Genomic DNA, 18,243 nt, shown 5'->3' with positions numbered 1-18,243 from the left:
AAAATTGAGTCTTTTGTCCTATCAAGTGTTTTTGAAACATGATCCCCATGGACTACAATTCAGAACATTTTAGCGAGATCAACGTTGACCAGTCTGTCTTTTAAATCAGTATCTTTCACGTAAATGCAGGTGCTGTGACACATCAATGGATTTGGCCTACCCCTTTAAATCTCCGGATAAAAATGATGGAGTCTTGGGTTTTTCCTGACTACCCAATTTGTCATGCAAGGCGAGCAGTCTGGTTCAGAAAACAGCTTATAAAATGCTCTGCTAAGCTTCTGTCAACATAAATCATCTCACCAGATGCAACAAGCTGCAGCTTCAACTTTCTGTGCTCCCCCTGAAACTACATTACATTACATTTCATTTAATTTAGTAATTTAGTTAATTTCATTTAATTTTTATCCTAAGTGACCAAAGCGACTAAACATAAGTACATACAATGGTATAAACTAAAGTGTTTAATGTTTGAAAGTAAACTTTTTCTGTCCAGGCCGGTATAGTTATAGTTGCGGGAATAAGAAGCAGAGTTGGAGCTCCTCTCCCTGCTCCTCGGCCCCTCTGCTCAGTGGTGCTGATGAGGGAGGATTTTGAGTTGCTCCTTTACCACGCCCCGCCCCCAGTGAGAGTCACTGGCATGACAGTGATGCAAGGCATGCCTCTGAGCAGCCACTGCCGCCCGGACCAGCTTGGAATACACTCACCATTTACAACTCTCCATCTGTTCTCCGCCGCTCAACTGGACCCGAGTTGGGTTGAGGACATTTGAAACCGGAAACTCTCTCAAACGGGTTCTTTTTTTTAACATTTCTTTAATGGATTCGGCTTGAGTCTCTCCCCAAAAACTCGTAGTTCAGTCTTCCAAATGTTTCGCTTGCCGGTCTCGCTTTCCATGCTGGCATAGCCGGTGGTTTGAGCCTGCGCCCAGGCGGTTTCCGGGAAAAGGTTGCACGGGGATATTTTGTCTTTAATTTAAATTCCTCGTTATCTTTTGGAAGCGCGTCTACTATTTTTTCCCCTTAGTACAATGGCAGAAGCAAACGCAGAATGCAATATCAAGGTTTTGTGTCGGTTTCGTCCTCTAAACAAGTCGGAAATTATCCGCAGGGATAAGTTCATCCCAATATTTCAAGGAGATGATACTGTCAACCTCGGGGTAAGTTATCTTTTCACGATCCCCTTCTCTTTATCGCCGCATGCAGTCGGCGTGCGCTAACACTAGGGGTTACACTTCTCATCTCACACATCTGATATTGACCGACAGCACTGGATGATTTAAGGCTTCTGAAAAGGATCAAACTAAGTATAGCCCCTATCAATATTCTGATCAGCATCATGCATCATTCAGATGAGTGTTGCAGTGCAACAAGGTGGACTAAACCTTGCACACAATGAAGCTAGATCCAATTGACAAATAGCCTCTCAAGTCATGTCCTCAGATGAGCTGCCAAAATCATCCAATTTCTTGTTGAAGCCCAAAATCAATACATTCCACAAGCCTGAGCTTTACCAACGTTGAGAAGATCTTAAAAACTCATCATTTTCTTGGCCTTACCCCTGTGATCCCACACTGTCTCATTATTTGCTTCTTCTGTGGTATTGATTTGATTAATTGATTTTCAGAAGATCATGAAGGATGGGTTGATCGTTGTTGGTGTATCTTGCTGTCAGCTTTAAACGAATTGTTGCGGTATCAGGTGCAAATCTAATGAAAGTCATAATTACGCTCTGGGGGGTGTTTCTGTCCAGTCAATATATTTGAATCGCTGCTGCTGATTACTGTCACTGCCATGATATCAGCGTGTGAAAATAAACCGAGCTGGAAAACATTTCAATCTGATGGATCCGAGGTTAACAGCAGGAGATTAAGAGTGCTCTAAATGCAAATGTTCTCGTTGTTTAGATGCAAAGCGCATCAGGGCCAATGCTAACACAAAGACACACACACACACACACACACACACGCACACACACACAGACACACAGACACACACACACACACACACGCACATATGGCCTGAGAGTTCAGTTCAAGTGATGATGAAGACAGCCGAAAATCCCTATCAGCTTACAAATGTTACACACAGTTTACACACATACACACAAATACACACACACACACACACACACACACACACACACACACACACCTATTGCAATGCAAGACAGCATTGCTGTTGTCTACGGTGTAATCGGCACGATATCTTCCTCAAGCAGATTGAATGCTCATTGTCTCATCATTTTCATGTTATTTGGGAGTGGCAGCTTGACAATACAACAGCTTGAAATCATTCCCGCTTCAATCTTGAGAACTGCATTTAAATGTATTCAGCGTGTGTTTGAAGGCAGCATAATAATGACAAATTCATACAGATGTTCTTTCTTGTATATTATGATTTATTTCAAACGGTCAGTTTTAAATTCTGAAGAGTATCTTGAATTATTGTCTTTCACATGGCTGAATGCAGTGCTTCTGTTTCATTCAGGCTGCAGTGTTTTAGTGTACTTCATAGTAGTCTGCAGACGATGACAGCTTAAAACACAGTGCAGGAATTGAAATCCTGTTAACCAATTAGGGGAACTGTGATCTGTCATTGTGCCAAGAAGACGTACACACTGCACGGCTGTTGTTGCCTACCAAGACGTCCGTATGGCAGCAGGAGCCTTCAAAACTGATAATGTCTGGAAACAGAAGCATGCGGTTCTCTTCTTATATTTCCAGTCCCCTCATGTACGAACCGCCCATCAATTTCCTTACACTGAGATGACTATGATCACAGTTGCATGCACAGAGTTTTCATCTTTCTGAATGTAATTGCTTGGGAGGGATAATGCAAAGGGTTTTTAGTTGTGTAACTGCTATCAGAGTGTGTGGTTTCCTTCTATAGCATCTCTCTAGGAAGTTGCAAAAAATATGTCTCCTGAGAGTTGAAATGCTTTGGCCGTCAGGTTGGATGAGGATTTAGAATATAAGGCTGGCAGGCGAGCAGAAAATGCTGTCGGGATCCTGTAGTGACAACTCAACGCTCGCATTCTGACGGTTGATAAAAACTATTTGCATCTGGGCAGCCCTGATGGCCTCCTATTTGTCTGCTCGAGGAGGGCTCCTTCCAGATCTTGTTAACTGACAGAGGCCATGATTTCAGCTTTTGAGTGATGGTTTGCCGGCACCTGGGTGGCAGGCAAGAGAAGACTTGGAAAGATTAAATATCTGGGAAGATGGATGGAACGTCCCAAAACATCGGGGACGGCGGAAGCCTGACTAATGTGCAGTGATTTCAATGCCGAGTCAAAAAGCAACGACTACTGAAACAACTTTGATGTGAATTTTGACAACTTGAACTCAGACTTGCACTTGGACTCTACACATCAACTTCAACATCAGCTGGAACAGGGATGACTTTGAGCAAGGTTACATAACTACAACACTGAAAAACTGAATTCCCTGCAATTGCCCAGATCCTTTTCCATTGGTGCCAAAACGTTTACATAGTTTATTTGTTGCTTAAACGCTTGTCACACAAGTGGAGAAGTAGAAAGATAGCAAAGAAATATTACTCACAAAGCAATATCTATCTTTAGTAATCTGACATAAGCCTCCATAAGCAGGTCATACCTGACGAAGTAGGCGTGCAGAGGAAAAGTACTGACTAAGGATGCATTTTATAGCTATAGGAGGATTATGTTTTTTTCTCAATTCGAACATTGACACAACCTTGCAGACAAGATAACATTTAGATTTCGACTACATTATGTTCTCCACTAACCCTGAAGTGAAATTTCTTGGACAACTAAACATTGCCATATGTTCACCAGCTACACACAACCTTTGTCTGTCTGCTGTTTTCTGCTGGGCAGGTGCAGTGAGTTTATGCCAGTTATGATTAGAGCGGTAAGACGGAATCACAAGTTGCAGACTTTAAATATTGAGCTGAAAGATGCTAAAAGGTGCAACAGAGCTGAGGGTAACTTGAGAGTCTGGTGCCAGTTTTATTATGAGCAACCGCTGTCAAACTATACAGTCAACGCATCCATTACCAATATGGAAATTGGATTTGTGTGGCTTTTGAGTACTAAATACTCAACTCAGTTGGCTTGTTTTGTGACTTCACTGCCTTATTACAAGAAGTAATATTCTGCATTCACTACATCAGTAGTGAGGAATCAGTGCTGTTTCTCTCAGGTGCGGAGCATCAGTGCATCAAACACAAACACAACTGAGCAGAATCGCTCATTCAGGCATGAAACCTGTAATGCAGCGAATGTGGAATCTTCAGAGAAACACGCCACATTTACAGAAGACATGTAAAACAGGTGAACTCACATCCCTGAGTCAGACATTCAGCTTCAGAGTTCCTTGAAGCACTTGCAGACATTGTGACGTAATTCTCCCCACAAGTCATTTAAATGACTGTAGAGCAATATGTCACACACAACAATGAATGTGTTTATTAGTATTCATTTGTTAATTTCTTTTTTTTCTCCTCTCACATGCCACCTGTGGAGCCTCGCAGCACTCACTGGCTCCGTGACAGTAATGACCATACTCAGCCTGTACTGTCCAAACCTCGGCCTTTGTGTTTGCTCCACAGTGGAGTGACACAGCTGTCGCTGCAATTTCACTGTCTGGAACAATGCGGCGTCACAGGGGCCAGATTGTCCCTCGTAATCTTCTGGCAGGCGAAAACGACAACCACGATGAATCATGCTTTGGATTCAGTTCTATGAATAATAAATAATCACGGTCGCCTCCGAAGCAGCAAGATATGGAATTTCCTTTTTTTTTTTGCTCCGAGGCAGTGACATATAGATATCTTGAGCCATATGAGCTGTACACATGCTAGGCTTATTAAAGATACATTTTATGCAAATATGTATCATACCAGTGTCAGTATATAATGATAAGATTTGAGTTATTACTGCCATTTCCGACCTGCGCTATTCGCCCTGTGCTGGTTTGCTGTCATATCTCCTGAAGATGTGAGCGCTTATGAGCCTCAGTAGTACTCAGGAGGCGAAACAGCATCATTTCCATTCATTTTGTCCAAGATGAAATAATTATACGGTTAAATTGGCTGCTGTTGTTGTAAACCTTTGTAAATATTCTTAGCTGAACGCTTAGTCTGAGTTTAGCTTTGGGGGGGTAGCATGACATAACTTGTATACACAGATTTTTAGATCTCCAGATCTCCTTCTCCATGTCTAACTATCATAAATGAGCAAGAGGAAACGCTTAACAGGATTTTACTCTGCAGTGGCTCTTCAACTATAGGTCATTGTGTCTCTGAAACTAGGAATCTCTTTAATCATGGACCATTACTTTCCAATATTAGAGGTACAAATTTAATGAGCCTGCTTCCTGGAGCAGTGCCAGCCTGTTAAGGTTTTGCACTAAAATGCAAAAACAAAAAGCCTCCTTCCTCTTTGTGTTTGTTTCCAAAACTGCCAGCCATCGTCCTGTCAGACTCAACCTTGGGGCGTGAGCACGTGCCTCTGTATGTGTGTAAGTCACTATATCGCTTCAAATTAAAACTCTCACTACGTCCTTAACCTCTACATTGACCTCCTTGTCGTTGTCTTCTGGAGCCGTTTGATCTTTTATTGTTGTTGATCATGATAGATATGGGAGATAGATGAACTTTACGGTGAATTGAGTGCCTCCTCGCTTCACGTGTGTTAGCGAGTCCAATTGAAATGTGCACATTAAAGAACTATTGATTCTCTATTTTCTGCACTTCATTTATAATTCTATGGATTACCTCTCCTTGGTAGCTGTTCCCTTGCTTGCTTACAAGCCGACCATAGAACCTTTCAGGTGTTAAAGGCTGCTTATTTCCTGCTGCAAAAAAGAACCTTGCTTACATTTTTATAAAGAATAGAGGATTAAAAAAGTCTTGTCAAAAGGTTCACATGAGATGGAGTTTATTCTGCACTAAAGCTCACCATTTTTATCCAGGCTTTGCTACTTCCTTCACAGGAAAGCACTTATTTTCCTGTGAAATCTTTTTTCGGAGATTCACAATTAGGATCATTTGTGCTACTGTTGCAGAATATAGGCATGTAATAGTTTTAGAAATGAACCGATTATTCGTGAGTGACCAATCTGAGCTGTGTGATTAAATTCTGATGGAGCTGTGGATGGAGCTGCGGTTCTTTCCCTGTCGTGCTCGGCCGAGGGCCGATTCTCTTTTCTTCTCCTATCCGTTTCTTGATGAGGCGCCAAGAGGGGAAAGCAGCTGTTGTTGAAACAAACTGTTGACAGTGCATGCGTGGCGGGCGCAGAGTAAAGTCATCTACCTGCCGCGTACCTTTTGTTATTTATAGAGCCACTCGAGCTGTTTTCTCCTCAAGGATATTTCTTTGCAGTGGCTTTAACTGCCAGCGGACCAAAAGGCACAAATTGAGGTCCAAAGGGCTCCCCTGATCCCCACCCTGCACCCTTTAGTGGTCTAATTTTATCAATGTGGTGCACACACCCTATCCAATTAGGCGGTGTAATGGGATTGCTGTGCAGGGTCAAGATCTGCTCTCATTTCTCCCATTGAATAGCGTCATCACAACAGCTAGACCTTCCTTTCTCTATCGCTCTCTCTTCCTAAATACACACTTCACTGTATTTCTCTCTGCCGAGCTGTGTTTCATGGTATGATGATTCTGCGGCTCATTTTCCTCATGACTCAGCAGCAGTTTTGGGAAGATGTGAGATGAGAAGCCCAGCATCGTCTGTCATCTCATTAAGTTAGGCTGAGCTTTCTATAGTGGGTTTTAATGGCGTCAATATGGACGCGCCTGTCAGTAAGGAGTCAGGGGAATTTTAAAGGATCTTTGTGAATTTTGTATAAGGGTTATTTCACTACACTTGGTCTGGATATGTGAGAATCCCCAAAATAGGAAATATACTCGCTGAGATTAATTTTGCTGTATTTCAAGCGAAAAATCTGTATTTTAATCACCACTACTTCATGGCTACAGTGGACTATTTTTAACTGTAAAGTGCCTAATCCGTCTTGCCACAACCCATACCAACATGCGCTGCCACCCCCTTCTCATCTTTCCCTTCATATTAACGTTATACTGACTCCAATTTAGTCTGCAGCCACACTCAACAGCATATTAGCTGCCAGTTCCTTCAGCTCATCTTTATTTTTATTCCGCGCACACACATGCCAGGGTTAGATAAGCTTGTGCCAGTTCGTCAACATGTTTCCTGCCCATCTCTCTCCCTTTATGATAGAAGTGGGCTGTGACTAGCAGGCTTGTAGCTCCGGGGAGCGCTAATGGAGCATCCTGTCCTCATTAACCACGGCCCTGCCCAGGATGCTGCCCGGTCTCCATGTCTGCCCTCGGCGTCTGTGGGCAGTACAGCGTAACCGGATGCACACGTGCTCGCACACGTGTATGCACATGCCAAGGCCCCATGGGCAGTTGGTGCTGTATTAGCCTGGAAGTAGATCAAGAAGGACGTCTCGAGGCGGCGAGAGGAGCATCCCTGCACTTTGCCTGCGCAGGACGATGTTTCCACCAATTCATCACAGTTCAGTTTATCGACCTGACACTGTTAGCACATTGACACCTACCCTGGGTCAATGTGTCCCTCTTTTCTCAGGGCAGCCATGCTTTAAAGAACATTTTCCATTAATGCTTTTAATCATGAATCTGATGAATGATTGTTATACTACAATACATAAAGACCTTTAAATTTTTTACATGGCTCTAGATTGGTTCCTACCCAGATTTTTAAAAACACCTCTCCAGCATACAGTACCAGCTGCTTTCTTTTTGGCTCCTTGTAGACACATTTATAATCACAACATACTGATTCTTTAGCTCTTTTACTTCCCCTCTTCTATCTCACTGTGTTTTCTAAGTAATGCGATTTTATGCAAAATACCATTCACTTTTTTTCTTGGAAGGCTTTTATTATCCAAATTACCTCGCTGCACAGCACGGTCGTTAGTTGTAGCTGAACAAAATCCTCTTAACCGTGTTGTTGATTTTTACAGCACATTCAAGTCATTGCTCACTACTATTTCTTGGATTGCTTCATTTTCCATTCAGCTGTTCCCATAGTTTCACTTGTTTTAATAATTGCCGCCAGCATACACAAGACGATAGAACTGTGTGCTTATGTGCCATATTTTCTGTGTCTTCCATCCTCGCCTAATTTATAATTCATTCACTGCCACGTGCAGTCATTAACAGGGCGCGTAGTCGTCGATGGCATCGTTGGTGGATTACTTCCTCTGGCTGCTTCTGAGCATCAGTCAGAGTGTCGAGGGTCTGGTTTCAGATGTAATTAGAACTGTGGACCAGGACAACATGAAACGTCTTATTCAATTTGGCACGGAGCATAGAGATGTCTGCATTATAAGTTGCCTGCGTTATCATTTCATTGGATCATCGCTTGTTGCCTACATTTAATTTAATATTTATTTACTAATTGAAATATCGTATAGAGGAATCGAGGGCTTCTTGAGAGCTTTCTTCCTGAAAGGCTTTGCTCTCAAGAAGAGAGGGGCATTGGGGAAGTATTTGTTATTCCTTCTCACGAACGGTACAATAAATCTCCTTTTTTACAAGAAGACATTGAGGTAAAATTATACCTGTGATAAATGAATGCAATGTCTATTCCCGTTGGTATGTGTTGATTAGATAATTTCACACATTCACTGCTACATTAAAATTAAGGCGCGATGCTTTAAGGTGAGCCTGCTGCCTGAAAAAAAAAAGATTTCCTCCGTATTTAATGCTGAATATGTTTGGCATTTTCCGTGTCGTGCCGAAGCAGCGCAGACAGAGACAAAGCTGCTGTCAGGAGTAATCTTGTCACTTGTGTAAATTAATTTTGACTGGATTTGCTTATGTGCAGGTTGAGCTAAATGCAGGTGCCTGCTGAATGAAATATAGAGGTTGTGACTTTGAATCCAAAAGAACCGCAGATATTTTCTTTGCCATCAAATATTCCCTTTGAGAGTCCACCTAATAGCTAATTTTGGGATCGAAACGCTTTGATCCAGGCTGAGGTCGCTGATCCCAATTCACGTTAATCTACTCATCTCTATCTCCGGGTTCGTTTCTATTTTCTGTACAATTTCTATGAATCTATAATGTTGCAGGCCACAGACTGAAACCAAATCCAACATGACATTGGAGACGAGCACAGAAACAGTCAAAGGGTCACCTCTGTAATGAGGCATCTTTGTCAGCCCAGAAAAGTGCTTTCTCCTCTTTTTTTCCTTTACTTCTTTGTTCAATTATTTTGTTCGCTCAGTTTCTGCAATATCTTCACTGACAGTCTATTTGAACTCTTTATCATTTATGTGTGCTTTGTTTTTCTGAGTTGTTTTGGGCTTTAGCTGAAAACTATAAACATATATTTCTATAAAAGCATCTCACATCTAACAATATTAGCCAGAGCTCTCAATGTTACATGTTTTAAAACATAAACTGCTGTCCAAGAACTTTGTCCAAGTAAAACTGTTTAGCTGAATCCATTTTGTAGATTCTTTTCTTATTACATGAACTTCATCTGCAGATGTTCAGATTCTTTTCATGGAATTGTATTTGCCATTTTTCTGCACACTTTACATTAATATCTACATTCTGCCTCTTTGTCCCGTAATCAGGCTTGCTTAGTTGCTTCTGGGCTGTGTTTTCCAGCTTTTTTATTTATCAGACACGTGAATATCTTTCTGACTTGACTTTGTATTTTCTGCCAACCTTTGCATTTGTTACCCTGTTTGTATTTCATTGCTGTGTTTTTTTTTTTACCCGCCTCATGATTCTGTAAGCTTTTGTTCTATCATTGGGTCAATGGTTAAATCACCCAACTGTATAAGTCTACTTAGCTGTTTACATTTGGCTCTTGGTTGGTGGTTTTTGGTTAGTTTCAGCTGTACGGCTGCAACTTTACTGTTTTGGTTCACACACACCGCCACTATGGTGTCGTTTTAAAATGCAGTGGACACTGCACACACTTGTCACCTAACAGAAAAAAAGTAATCTTTTATTAATCTCTTTGGGGAAATTCTTCTGTGCATTTGACCCATCCTTGGTTAAGGAGCACTGGGCTGCCCTAAGCAACGAGGGGTTAGGTGTCTTGCTCAGAGACATTTCGACATGTGAACTATGGGGGGACAGGGGCTTGAACCGGCTAACTTGTGGTAACAGGACTCATCCCCCTGAGACCCATACAGTTAGCAGCTAGTAGGTTAGTGGAGCATTTAGCGGCTAAAAAGCCAGCTATTCATATTGCGATGTCTTTAAATCTATATAAGTTGTCTGCATTAGCGTTTCATTGGAACATCAATTCTTGCCTAAATTCAGTCAATACAGGTGGCTCACAGGTCGATGTACAAATAGACTTGGACGTATAGAGCAATGGATGCCTCTGTCAAGAGCTTTTCTCTAAACATGGCTTCACTCTTATTTCCCTTAGGAGTTGGTGGAGAACAAAACTAGTGTTTAAAGAGAGTACATATTGGACTTGCATTCATCTGGTGGAAAGAAACACGACTCAATGAATGACAGTGTTACTCAGCTGTAAGAAACAAACCAGTTTGCAATATTAACTTAGAGGTGATTGTGTTCACAACTCAAGTTATTGCAAATTTAAAGGACTGAATGGAAGACTATTTCATGGGCCCTGAGGTAAGATTGTTTTGTCAATTGCTGTGTCAAAGTTCAAGAAACATTTCAAACTGAAAACATTTTGATTTAAATCAGGAACTATCTCATCCAATATAAGTTAACAAGATTATGAGCCTTAAGGCTCAGCCCTAGCAGACAGGCGGGTAGAGCCGCAATGACACTTCTGGAGTGGATGTCATTTTCCAGACCTTTTCAGAGTGGAATAAAATAATATTCAGTATGTTTATGGTCTTCTCTTCTATCTGTGCTTATCTTTTCTGTATTTTTCATCCGTCATCTCGGTTCATCTGTCGTTTTAATTCTTTCACGATGAATGTTCATGTGGCTTCAATGCTCGGTTTCTCGCTCCACTAACGTCCCTCGGGAGATTGATGTTGCCCCTATTTTCTGGTCTGAAAATCTGTGAACAAAGCCCAATCTTCCTCTCCCTCTGTTCGCCACTCCTCTGTCTCCTGTTTCTCTCCCTCGTCCTGATAAATTATGCAGAGCCTGATGAGGGACTAATTGCTCCACTTCAATGTGTTGATCGGTAATAAACAACTTGATCCTGGGAACTCAATGTAATTATTAGAATGTTAATAATGTGATGATGGAAAAGTTGTATTCTGGATTTAGTAAAACGGCAGAAAAAGTATTTGCTTTGAAAAGTACAAGATAGCTGCAAGACAACAAAAACAATAATACCGCTGCCATCGCAACTCAGCAATCAGTGCTTTGCCCTCGAGGCAGCGTGTGTCAGTTGACGCTGCCTAGACTTGTCAGCAGAGTGAATTAGGAAATGCAGTTATGTTCGGGAATATTGTGTGACTGGCGCTTTTGCAGCTATGAGGGGTTTCTGTTGCTGAGAATCACTAATGATGCTGTTATCTGGGGCTCGAAGTCTGATTAGCTTAATGGATGGAGAAGACATGGCAGCATGAACTCTGCTTGTATGTGCATTTACGTGTGTGAGGAGAGAGACAGGGAGTTGATGAGTTTGTGTTTCAAAGACTGAGACACACATAGAGTCTGATGAGGAAAAATAGGACCCCTCCTGATTTTCCTCCTCTACACTCAGTCGGGCTTACATGCCAACACCAAACCACTGCAAAAAAAAAGAGCAGCCTGTCAGCCCACCAATGTGTATGAGGAGAAGGGACATATATATATATATATGCCTAATCTTCTTATCTCACCCAGCTCTGTCTTTTAAAATATTTAGTTATATGTCTCTGAGTTAGAGGGAGGGAGGCTTTGGATGTGAAAATAGACGGAGGAAGAATGTGACAAGAATCAAACCTAAATCTGAATGAGATCAAAATGTGCATGCCTGTGTTGGAAAGTGTCTTTCCCTTGCCACAAGTATTGGCAGGCACCAATAATGCCCATGAGGCAGAGGGAGTTATTTTTTGTGTTTTAGCCTTTTCTTGCGCTTGGACGTTAGTACCTTCAAGACCGCCCTCAACAGACAAATGAAGGCATTGGCCAATTGCTCACTTAATATGCACCAAGTGACCTTTTGTGGCCGTGTGAATAAAATCTTTTGTCTGTCATAAGCAACGGTGAATGTAGCTCAAGGTCATTATAGTGCTGCAAAAACTCAGTAGGTTGGGGTGGATGGTGGCCATAACGCGACAAAGTGTGACTTTATGTCAGAGAGTGTTGTTTGCATCCAGTCTCCTACATTATCAATGTTGATCTTGTAATGGCGACTGATTTGTTTAACCATTATGATGATGATGATGATGATGATGATGATGATGATGATGACGAGCTCTCCTTAAATTCAAAGTTGCCCTGTGACGTTTTCTTGCAAAAAGTTATGTTCACGTTCACTGTTTTTTCAAAAACACATCAAATATGTCCCTGTTGCCGAAAAAACCTGCATAGTTTACATCCATGTTTGCAATCTTCTGCAGCAGTCTTCTTCATTCTTTCCTTCATGGCACAGTGCTGTGTTTCTTTGCACAATACCACCAACTGTCAATCGTTTAAACAGCATGAAACAGCGGCAGTATTGTGTATCCTGTCACTCAGGCACAATATAATAAACTAAATGCTTACCCTGACATCAAAACAATATCATATTGCAGCAGCTATTTGTTATGTAGAGATATGGAGGAGTAATCAGCAGAGAATAAAATCACTTTCTCTCTGTGTGTGTGTGTGTGTGTGTGTGTGTGTGTGTGTGTGTGTGTGTGTGTGTGTGTGTGTGTGTGCGTGTGTGCGTTGTAATCCGAGCCTCCGTGCTCTTGGTTTTGGTAGCCGGCTTGACCAGACGCTGCATGTTGGTGCATAGGAGTCCCTCCCTTTGAAACAGTTGGCTCGCCCCGCTTTTATAAACTGCTGCGTTGCGAATTTTTGCAACGCTTTTGGTGTGAACGCAGCATAAGAGTGTGAACTCCAAACACAGTAATGTAAAAGCGAGACGGCTGAGTGCAGTTCGAAGTGTTCAGCTGAAGGCGACGTGAAAGCAACATTTTACTTGACGTTTTCCGTAGCTAGCACAAGCAGGACAGCCAGCAAGCTAATAATCATTCTGCATGGATTTAATTCACTCAGCGGTGACCTAAATCCAAGAAAAAGCTCCTTACCAAGCTGAGTTATTAAACTAACTGGAAAAATCAATATTCCAACCAACGGCAAAAAATATCCAAGAAGAGAGAGAGGTGTGGGGTTTGTGTTTGTGTGTGTGTGTGTGTGTGTGTGTGTGTGTGGGGGGGGGGTTGTTTCTGACTGCACTGACAAGCAAACTGTTTTGTTGTTGTTTAGCTCATTAAAGACTACTTTGATGAATATTCATTGTTCTCAGACATAAGTACACAATTTAGATGTGACTGTATGTTGTATGTGTCTTTCTAGAGGTCCATCCAAGACAAGCCCTCTGGTTAGAGGGGCCTTTGTGGTCCCGGGGGTAATTTGCCCTGTGTGCCAGAGGACCTCTATCTAAATTCAACAGCTGCTGCAGAAACCCTTCATCACTCTTTTTTTTTTGTCTTTCACTGCTTGTTAACTCATTTTCTTGCCTTCATTCGTTTGCCTCCTCTGCTGTCAGCTTGGATCTAAATTGTATTTCATTCATTTTATCTTTTTTTTGTTTCTGCTGTTTTTGCTAGATTTTTCTACTACAGTTCAGGCTTGTTTTTCACTGCCAATAATTCTCACACTTTCTGGTGTTTTAAAATTCTCTCTCGGTGTCTCGGTCTCTCTGTCTATTGGTCTCTCTCTCTCTCTCTCTCTCTCTCTCTCTCTCTCTCTCTCTCTCTCTCTCTCTCTCTCTCTCTCTCTCTCTCTCTCTCTCTCGCTATCTTCCTGCAACCCACCACCTCTTTTGTCTCTTGGCAGACAGCAGTAAATTGCAGGCTGGACAGGGCATGTGGGTGTTTGACATCACACACAAAGCTGACGGCCACGTACGATGTCTGCATGTACAAGCATATTTTAATATATTATTTGCACATGTTCACATCACAAACAAACACACACACACACACACACACTAACATATGCACAAAAAAACATGCTTCCTATTCCAGCTTTCGAGATCAGTGTGCATGCATATAATTGAATAGACAGCCGTTAAATTACACACTCAAACAAACAAATAGGTGTTCCTATACTTGCTCAAACCGACAGGGCCGAGAGACGGACATGCAGAGAGCTTACAGATTGTCGTATACATTTATGGTATTATTTTTATGCAGCACAGGATCAGATTAGTGTTGTAACGATGGAGCTAGAAGAACAAATGATCGGCGAATGGCTGTTTTTCATCCAGCTTATATAACTGACTCATTTTATTCACCCCAATGAAGACCACATCATGATTTCTCCCCCCTCTCTGTTCGCTGTGGTTTGTATGTGCACGCTGTGTTGAATTACAAATGACTCATTGGAAGCAGAATCAGCTCTAATCAGTTCTGATGAGAAGCTTGTTTGTACCTGCAGTTGTGATTACAGCCCTTGAAAACAACAGTTAATCAGTTCAGCTTATTAAGAAATGGAGGATAAATAATATATTAAATTGAAGCTCGGATTCCGCCAAACTATCCCCGCTGTCACAAACAAATTATTGCATGCAAAGCTAGCACTGTAGAGAGAGCTGTCATTGTGAAAAAATGTTCTCAATCAATGTCTTACATTGCAGTAATACTGCCAGGAATTTAGCTACAGCTTTTAGGAGTGGCACACATTGCCTTTCTTGATAAAAAAAAATAGGTTGAACAAAAGCACTGAGTGTCAAGAAGAGCATGGCATGTATCATCTAATATATTAATATTAATATATCAACTTAATATATTTTTCTTATACTATTTACTTTAAATAGTGTGGAAAAAGGATGAACTATTGAAATACTATTTTTCTTGATTTGAGTAAATATTAAACATCCAAACAGAGGTAAAGACCAAACTGCAGTGGCTGCACTGAGGCTACTGTGAACATAGCCACAGCTTGCCTTAGAAAATTGATCAATACTTTTGTACTTGTTCTGTAATATAAACGTTAATTACTTAGTAAATGAGATTAGAATAACACATAAGCAGGGCAATGCATAAATCTAATAATAACAGTGGAAAAAAATAATAGCAGAAAAACAAGTCACAATAACATCGCAACAACAACAGACTCCAGTTGAATTACCGTTAATGTGTTTTGTTTTTATTCATTTATATTTTTAAATGTATTAATTTGCTATACTTCTCGTTAGTTAATTTTTTTGATATAAATCTCACAGAAGCCAATTCTGTAAATTAAAGTTGTATAAATTACATTTCTGTTACACAGCTTGACTAAATAGCATTCAAGCAACAAAAAAGTGTTATTACTGCTTAGTCTAAAAAAAATACTTTATATAATATTTATTCATATTTTTACTCATCATCACTTCCCATGATTCATTAAGAAAATCTGTCTGCATGTCCTTCCTATATCTCCAAAACCGTTTCCCCGATCAGTAGTCCCGTCACCGGCGACAATCCGCTCCTTACAAATAAACATTTTTATCTCGGTCTGCACCTTTGGCCCTGTTTGCACTGTTCGTGCTGTCATGCTAGCCGCAGGTTAAGCTGTCGCCATGTTGAGAGCTGTGTGTTGCAGCAATTCCAGCCAACACTGACTGAATCACAGACATTCTCTGAATTCCGTTTTCATCTTATTTAATAGCATTTAATGCTACAATAGCACGTTTTAGTGGAGAGTCAAAGAGAGGCGTGAATCACACAATGTAGGTATATTTAGCTACGGTTACTGAGTGTCTGTTTTAGGTGAAGCTTTCAATTCTAATAATACTGAATAGATTATTGAATAATAATGGATTATATTTCAATTGTTATATTTTCAAATCAAATCTGAATCGCAGTGTAACCAGTGACTTTTATCTGTCGGGTAATTGTTGTAGCGGCACTACAACGTTACATTACACACGGAGTAAAGTTAGTAAACAATTGAGTTGCTAATTGTTTTAAGGGTTTAACAAGTTTTTGGAGCGCTAACATTACAAAGAGTTCAACTAGTAACATAGTTCAATATTTTTCCTGGAAACATAATAAACCTATAGCTGTTTGGGGCGCTTTTGGTTGGGGCCACCAGGTAGTTGCCTACGTTGCCTAACAGTAAAATCTGCTTGTGTTTTTTTTTCCTGTGAACCAGACTGTGTTTTTACAGGACTGGTGTATCTGACCGTGTGCTGTAACTTAGGTATGTGACGCAAGTGTATCGACTAAAGGAAACGTAGTGTTGTGTGGGAAGTTGTTTGTAAGAAGTGTTCTTGAGAAGGCTGCAAGCACTGTACTAGCATAAATAATAAAACCTTTACTATGACACATTGTTAGCCCCTACAATGGTAAAGTCTTCTGCACAAAATGACAGAAAGGCCTACAAAGTGTTAAAATTGAATGTGACGGGTTTTTGCTTGTGGACTGCAAAAGGAACATGATAAACTATGATTTAAAATGACAGAAGAATTCATCCTTTTAATGCCAGAAAAGGAGCTTATTATTCAAGATAGCCATATTTGTGTGCACTGGGATTTTGTGTCAAGCTCGTTTTTGAACGTGTCATTTAAGACTGAGAAGCAGCGGGGCCCATATGTAATACTTGGAGGTGCAGGGGATTATGGATGTATTATATCCCAGACCACTGGTGCAAACATAATCACAGTTTAGAGCATCCCCCGGAGTTGTATGGCTTTTAAGTAAAGGGCAGAAGAATTTCATTTTCTTTATTGTAGATCATGTAAGAATTTGTGAGCACAGTAAGAGCACTGAAACTGTATAACGGGCATAGTGGTGCAGGACTCATGGAGCTTGTATGGATTTAATGACTTGATTATGTAACATGACACTCCCACTTTCTACTCACTTTACAACTCTCTCGACAATAAGGATAGAAAATACAACTGTTGGTTTGTGACTAATATAAATCCTGTCCAATACACAGTACACCCACGTTACATAAGAAACCTTTATTGTCACTCCAAATGTGAAGTACCATTGGAGAAGTCTGCAGCCTCTCTGTAAGCGTGACAGAGAGCTGAGTCACTTGTCTTTGGTTCATTAAAGGTCAACAGCAAAAATGAGCTGCAGGTCTGCTTGTGTTATGTCCCCTGCACTTTTAATAAACCTTACTTGAAGTGAAAGGATGCAATTGGATGCAATGCACATGTGTGATGATTAAACAAATACATTGGGGTGTTTGCATGGTTTGACCAGTTGGGACCATCTTGGTTTGGCTGCAACATTTTGTTGCAATAACTCATTAAGATCTCTCATGTTGTGTTCTCTGTATCTGTATGACTCTTATGCTGTCCAATAATTACAAATATGTCTTTAAATAAAAGAAAAATCTCTGACCTGAATGAAAAACTTCAGAAACCTTGTATAGAAATGTTTGACATGTCACATTCCTACATGTCAATAAGTGTTCGCAATGCAACCAATGCAACACAAAGAGCAGAGTGAAAAAAATGCCAAGGTTAGATAGCCTCCTCTACAGTTGATGTCTGCAGGGCTTGTGGGCGTTGCAGGCTGTCTGCACCATTGCACAAACTGCTTATGTGAATTTTATACACATATGCATCCCTCTTGCCACCCACACATACAGTATACATATACAGTGCCTACTAGCAGTCAGGCATGTTTTATTTAGGAGACTAGACTGCTCTCAGTCGCTCCACCTTCATCATCGGATTGTGTCTGAGTAGTATGTTATAAGTACCAAGTGGTTGACTGAATATCTAAGTGAACTTGCTTTTCAGCGGAATGATGCATGCTGGTTAATTAATTGGTTGAGTGGAAACTTAAGTCTGTGTGGGTTCAATTAGTCTATCTCTGGTTGGCTGTGTGAGTTGTGTCTAATGGCCCGTTGGCTGACTTACAGGCTGCATTGCTGTCTGACATTCTTGTTATCTGACAAGATGATAATCTGTCTTTCTGTGTTATTATTCTCTTGTGCTGTCCGTCTCACATGCCATTGCTGGTTTCAGGTCATGTAGTTTCTTCTGCACTCTGCATTTCCACTCCTCTGCTCTCCTCCTCCACTCTATCTCTCCACTCCACTGCATCACTTTACTCGTCAAGTCCTTGAACGCTGCCTCTAATGGCTTCACCTCAGATG

At 41.0% G+C, this 18,243-nt stretch overlaps 1 protein-coding gene across 1 annotated transcript in view; it reads left to right on the top strand.

The window, feature by feature from the left end:
* Positions 1–659: 659 nt before the first annotated feature.
* Positions 660–18,243, top strand: part of kif5ab (kinesin family member 5A, b) — a 56,606-nt gene continuing 39,022 nt past the window's right edge. Inside the window, exon 1 of the mRNA XM_068594103.1 lies at positions 660–1,156. Within this exon, the coding sequence (XP_068450204.1) occupies positions 1,028–1,156 (129 nt within the window). The 5' untranslated portion in view covers positions 660–1,027. The remainder of the gene's footprint in view (positions 1,157–18,243) is intronic.

This window comes from Clinocottus analis, unplaced genomic scaffold, assembly GCF_023055335.1.
Source record: "Clinocottus analis isolate CAN_PGR_092001 unplaced genomic scaffold, fCliAna1.0.p SCAF_3, whole genome shotgun sequence".
Taxonomy (NCBI): domain Eukaryota; kingdom Metazoa; phylum Chordata; class Actinopteri; order Perciformes; family Cottidae; genus Clinocottus; species Clinocottus analis.
Note: the sequence above shows the minus strand (reverse complement) of the source record. Positions and strands in the feature narration are given on the sequence as shown.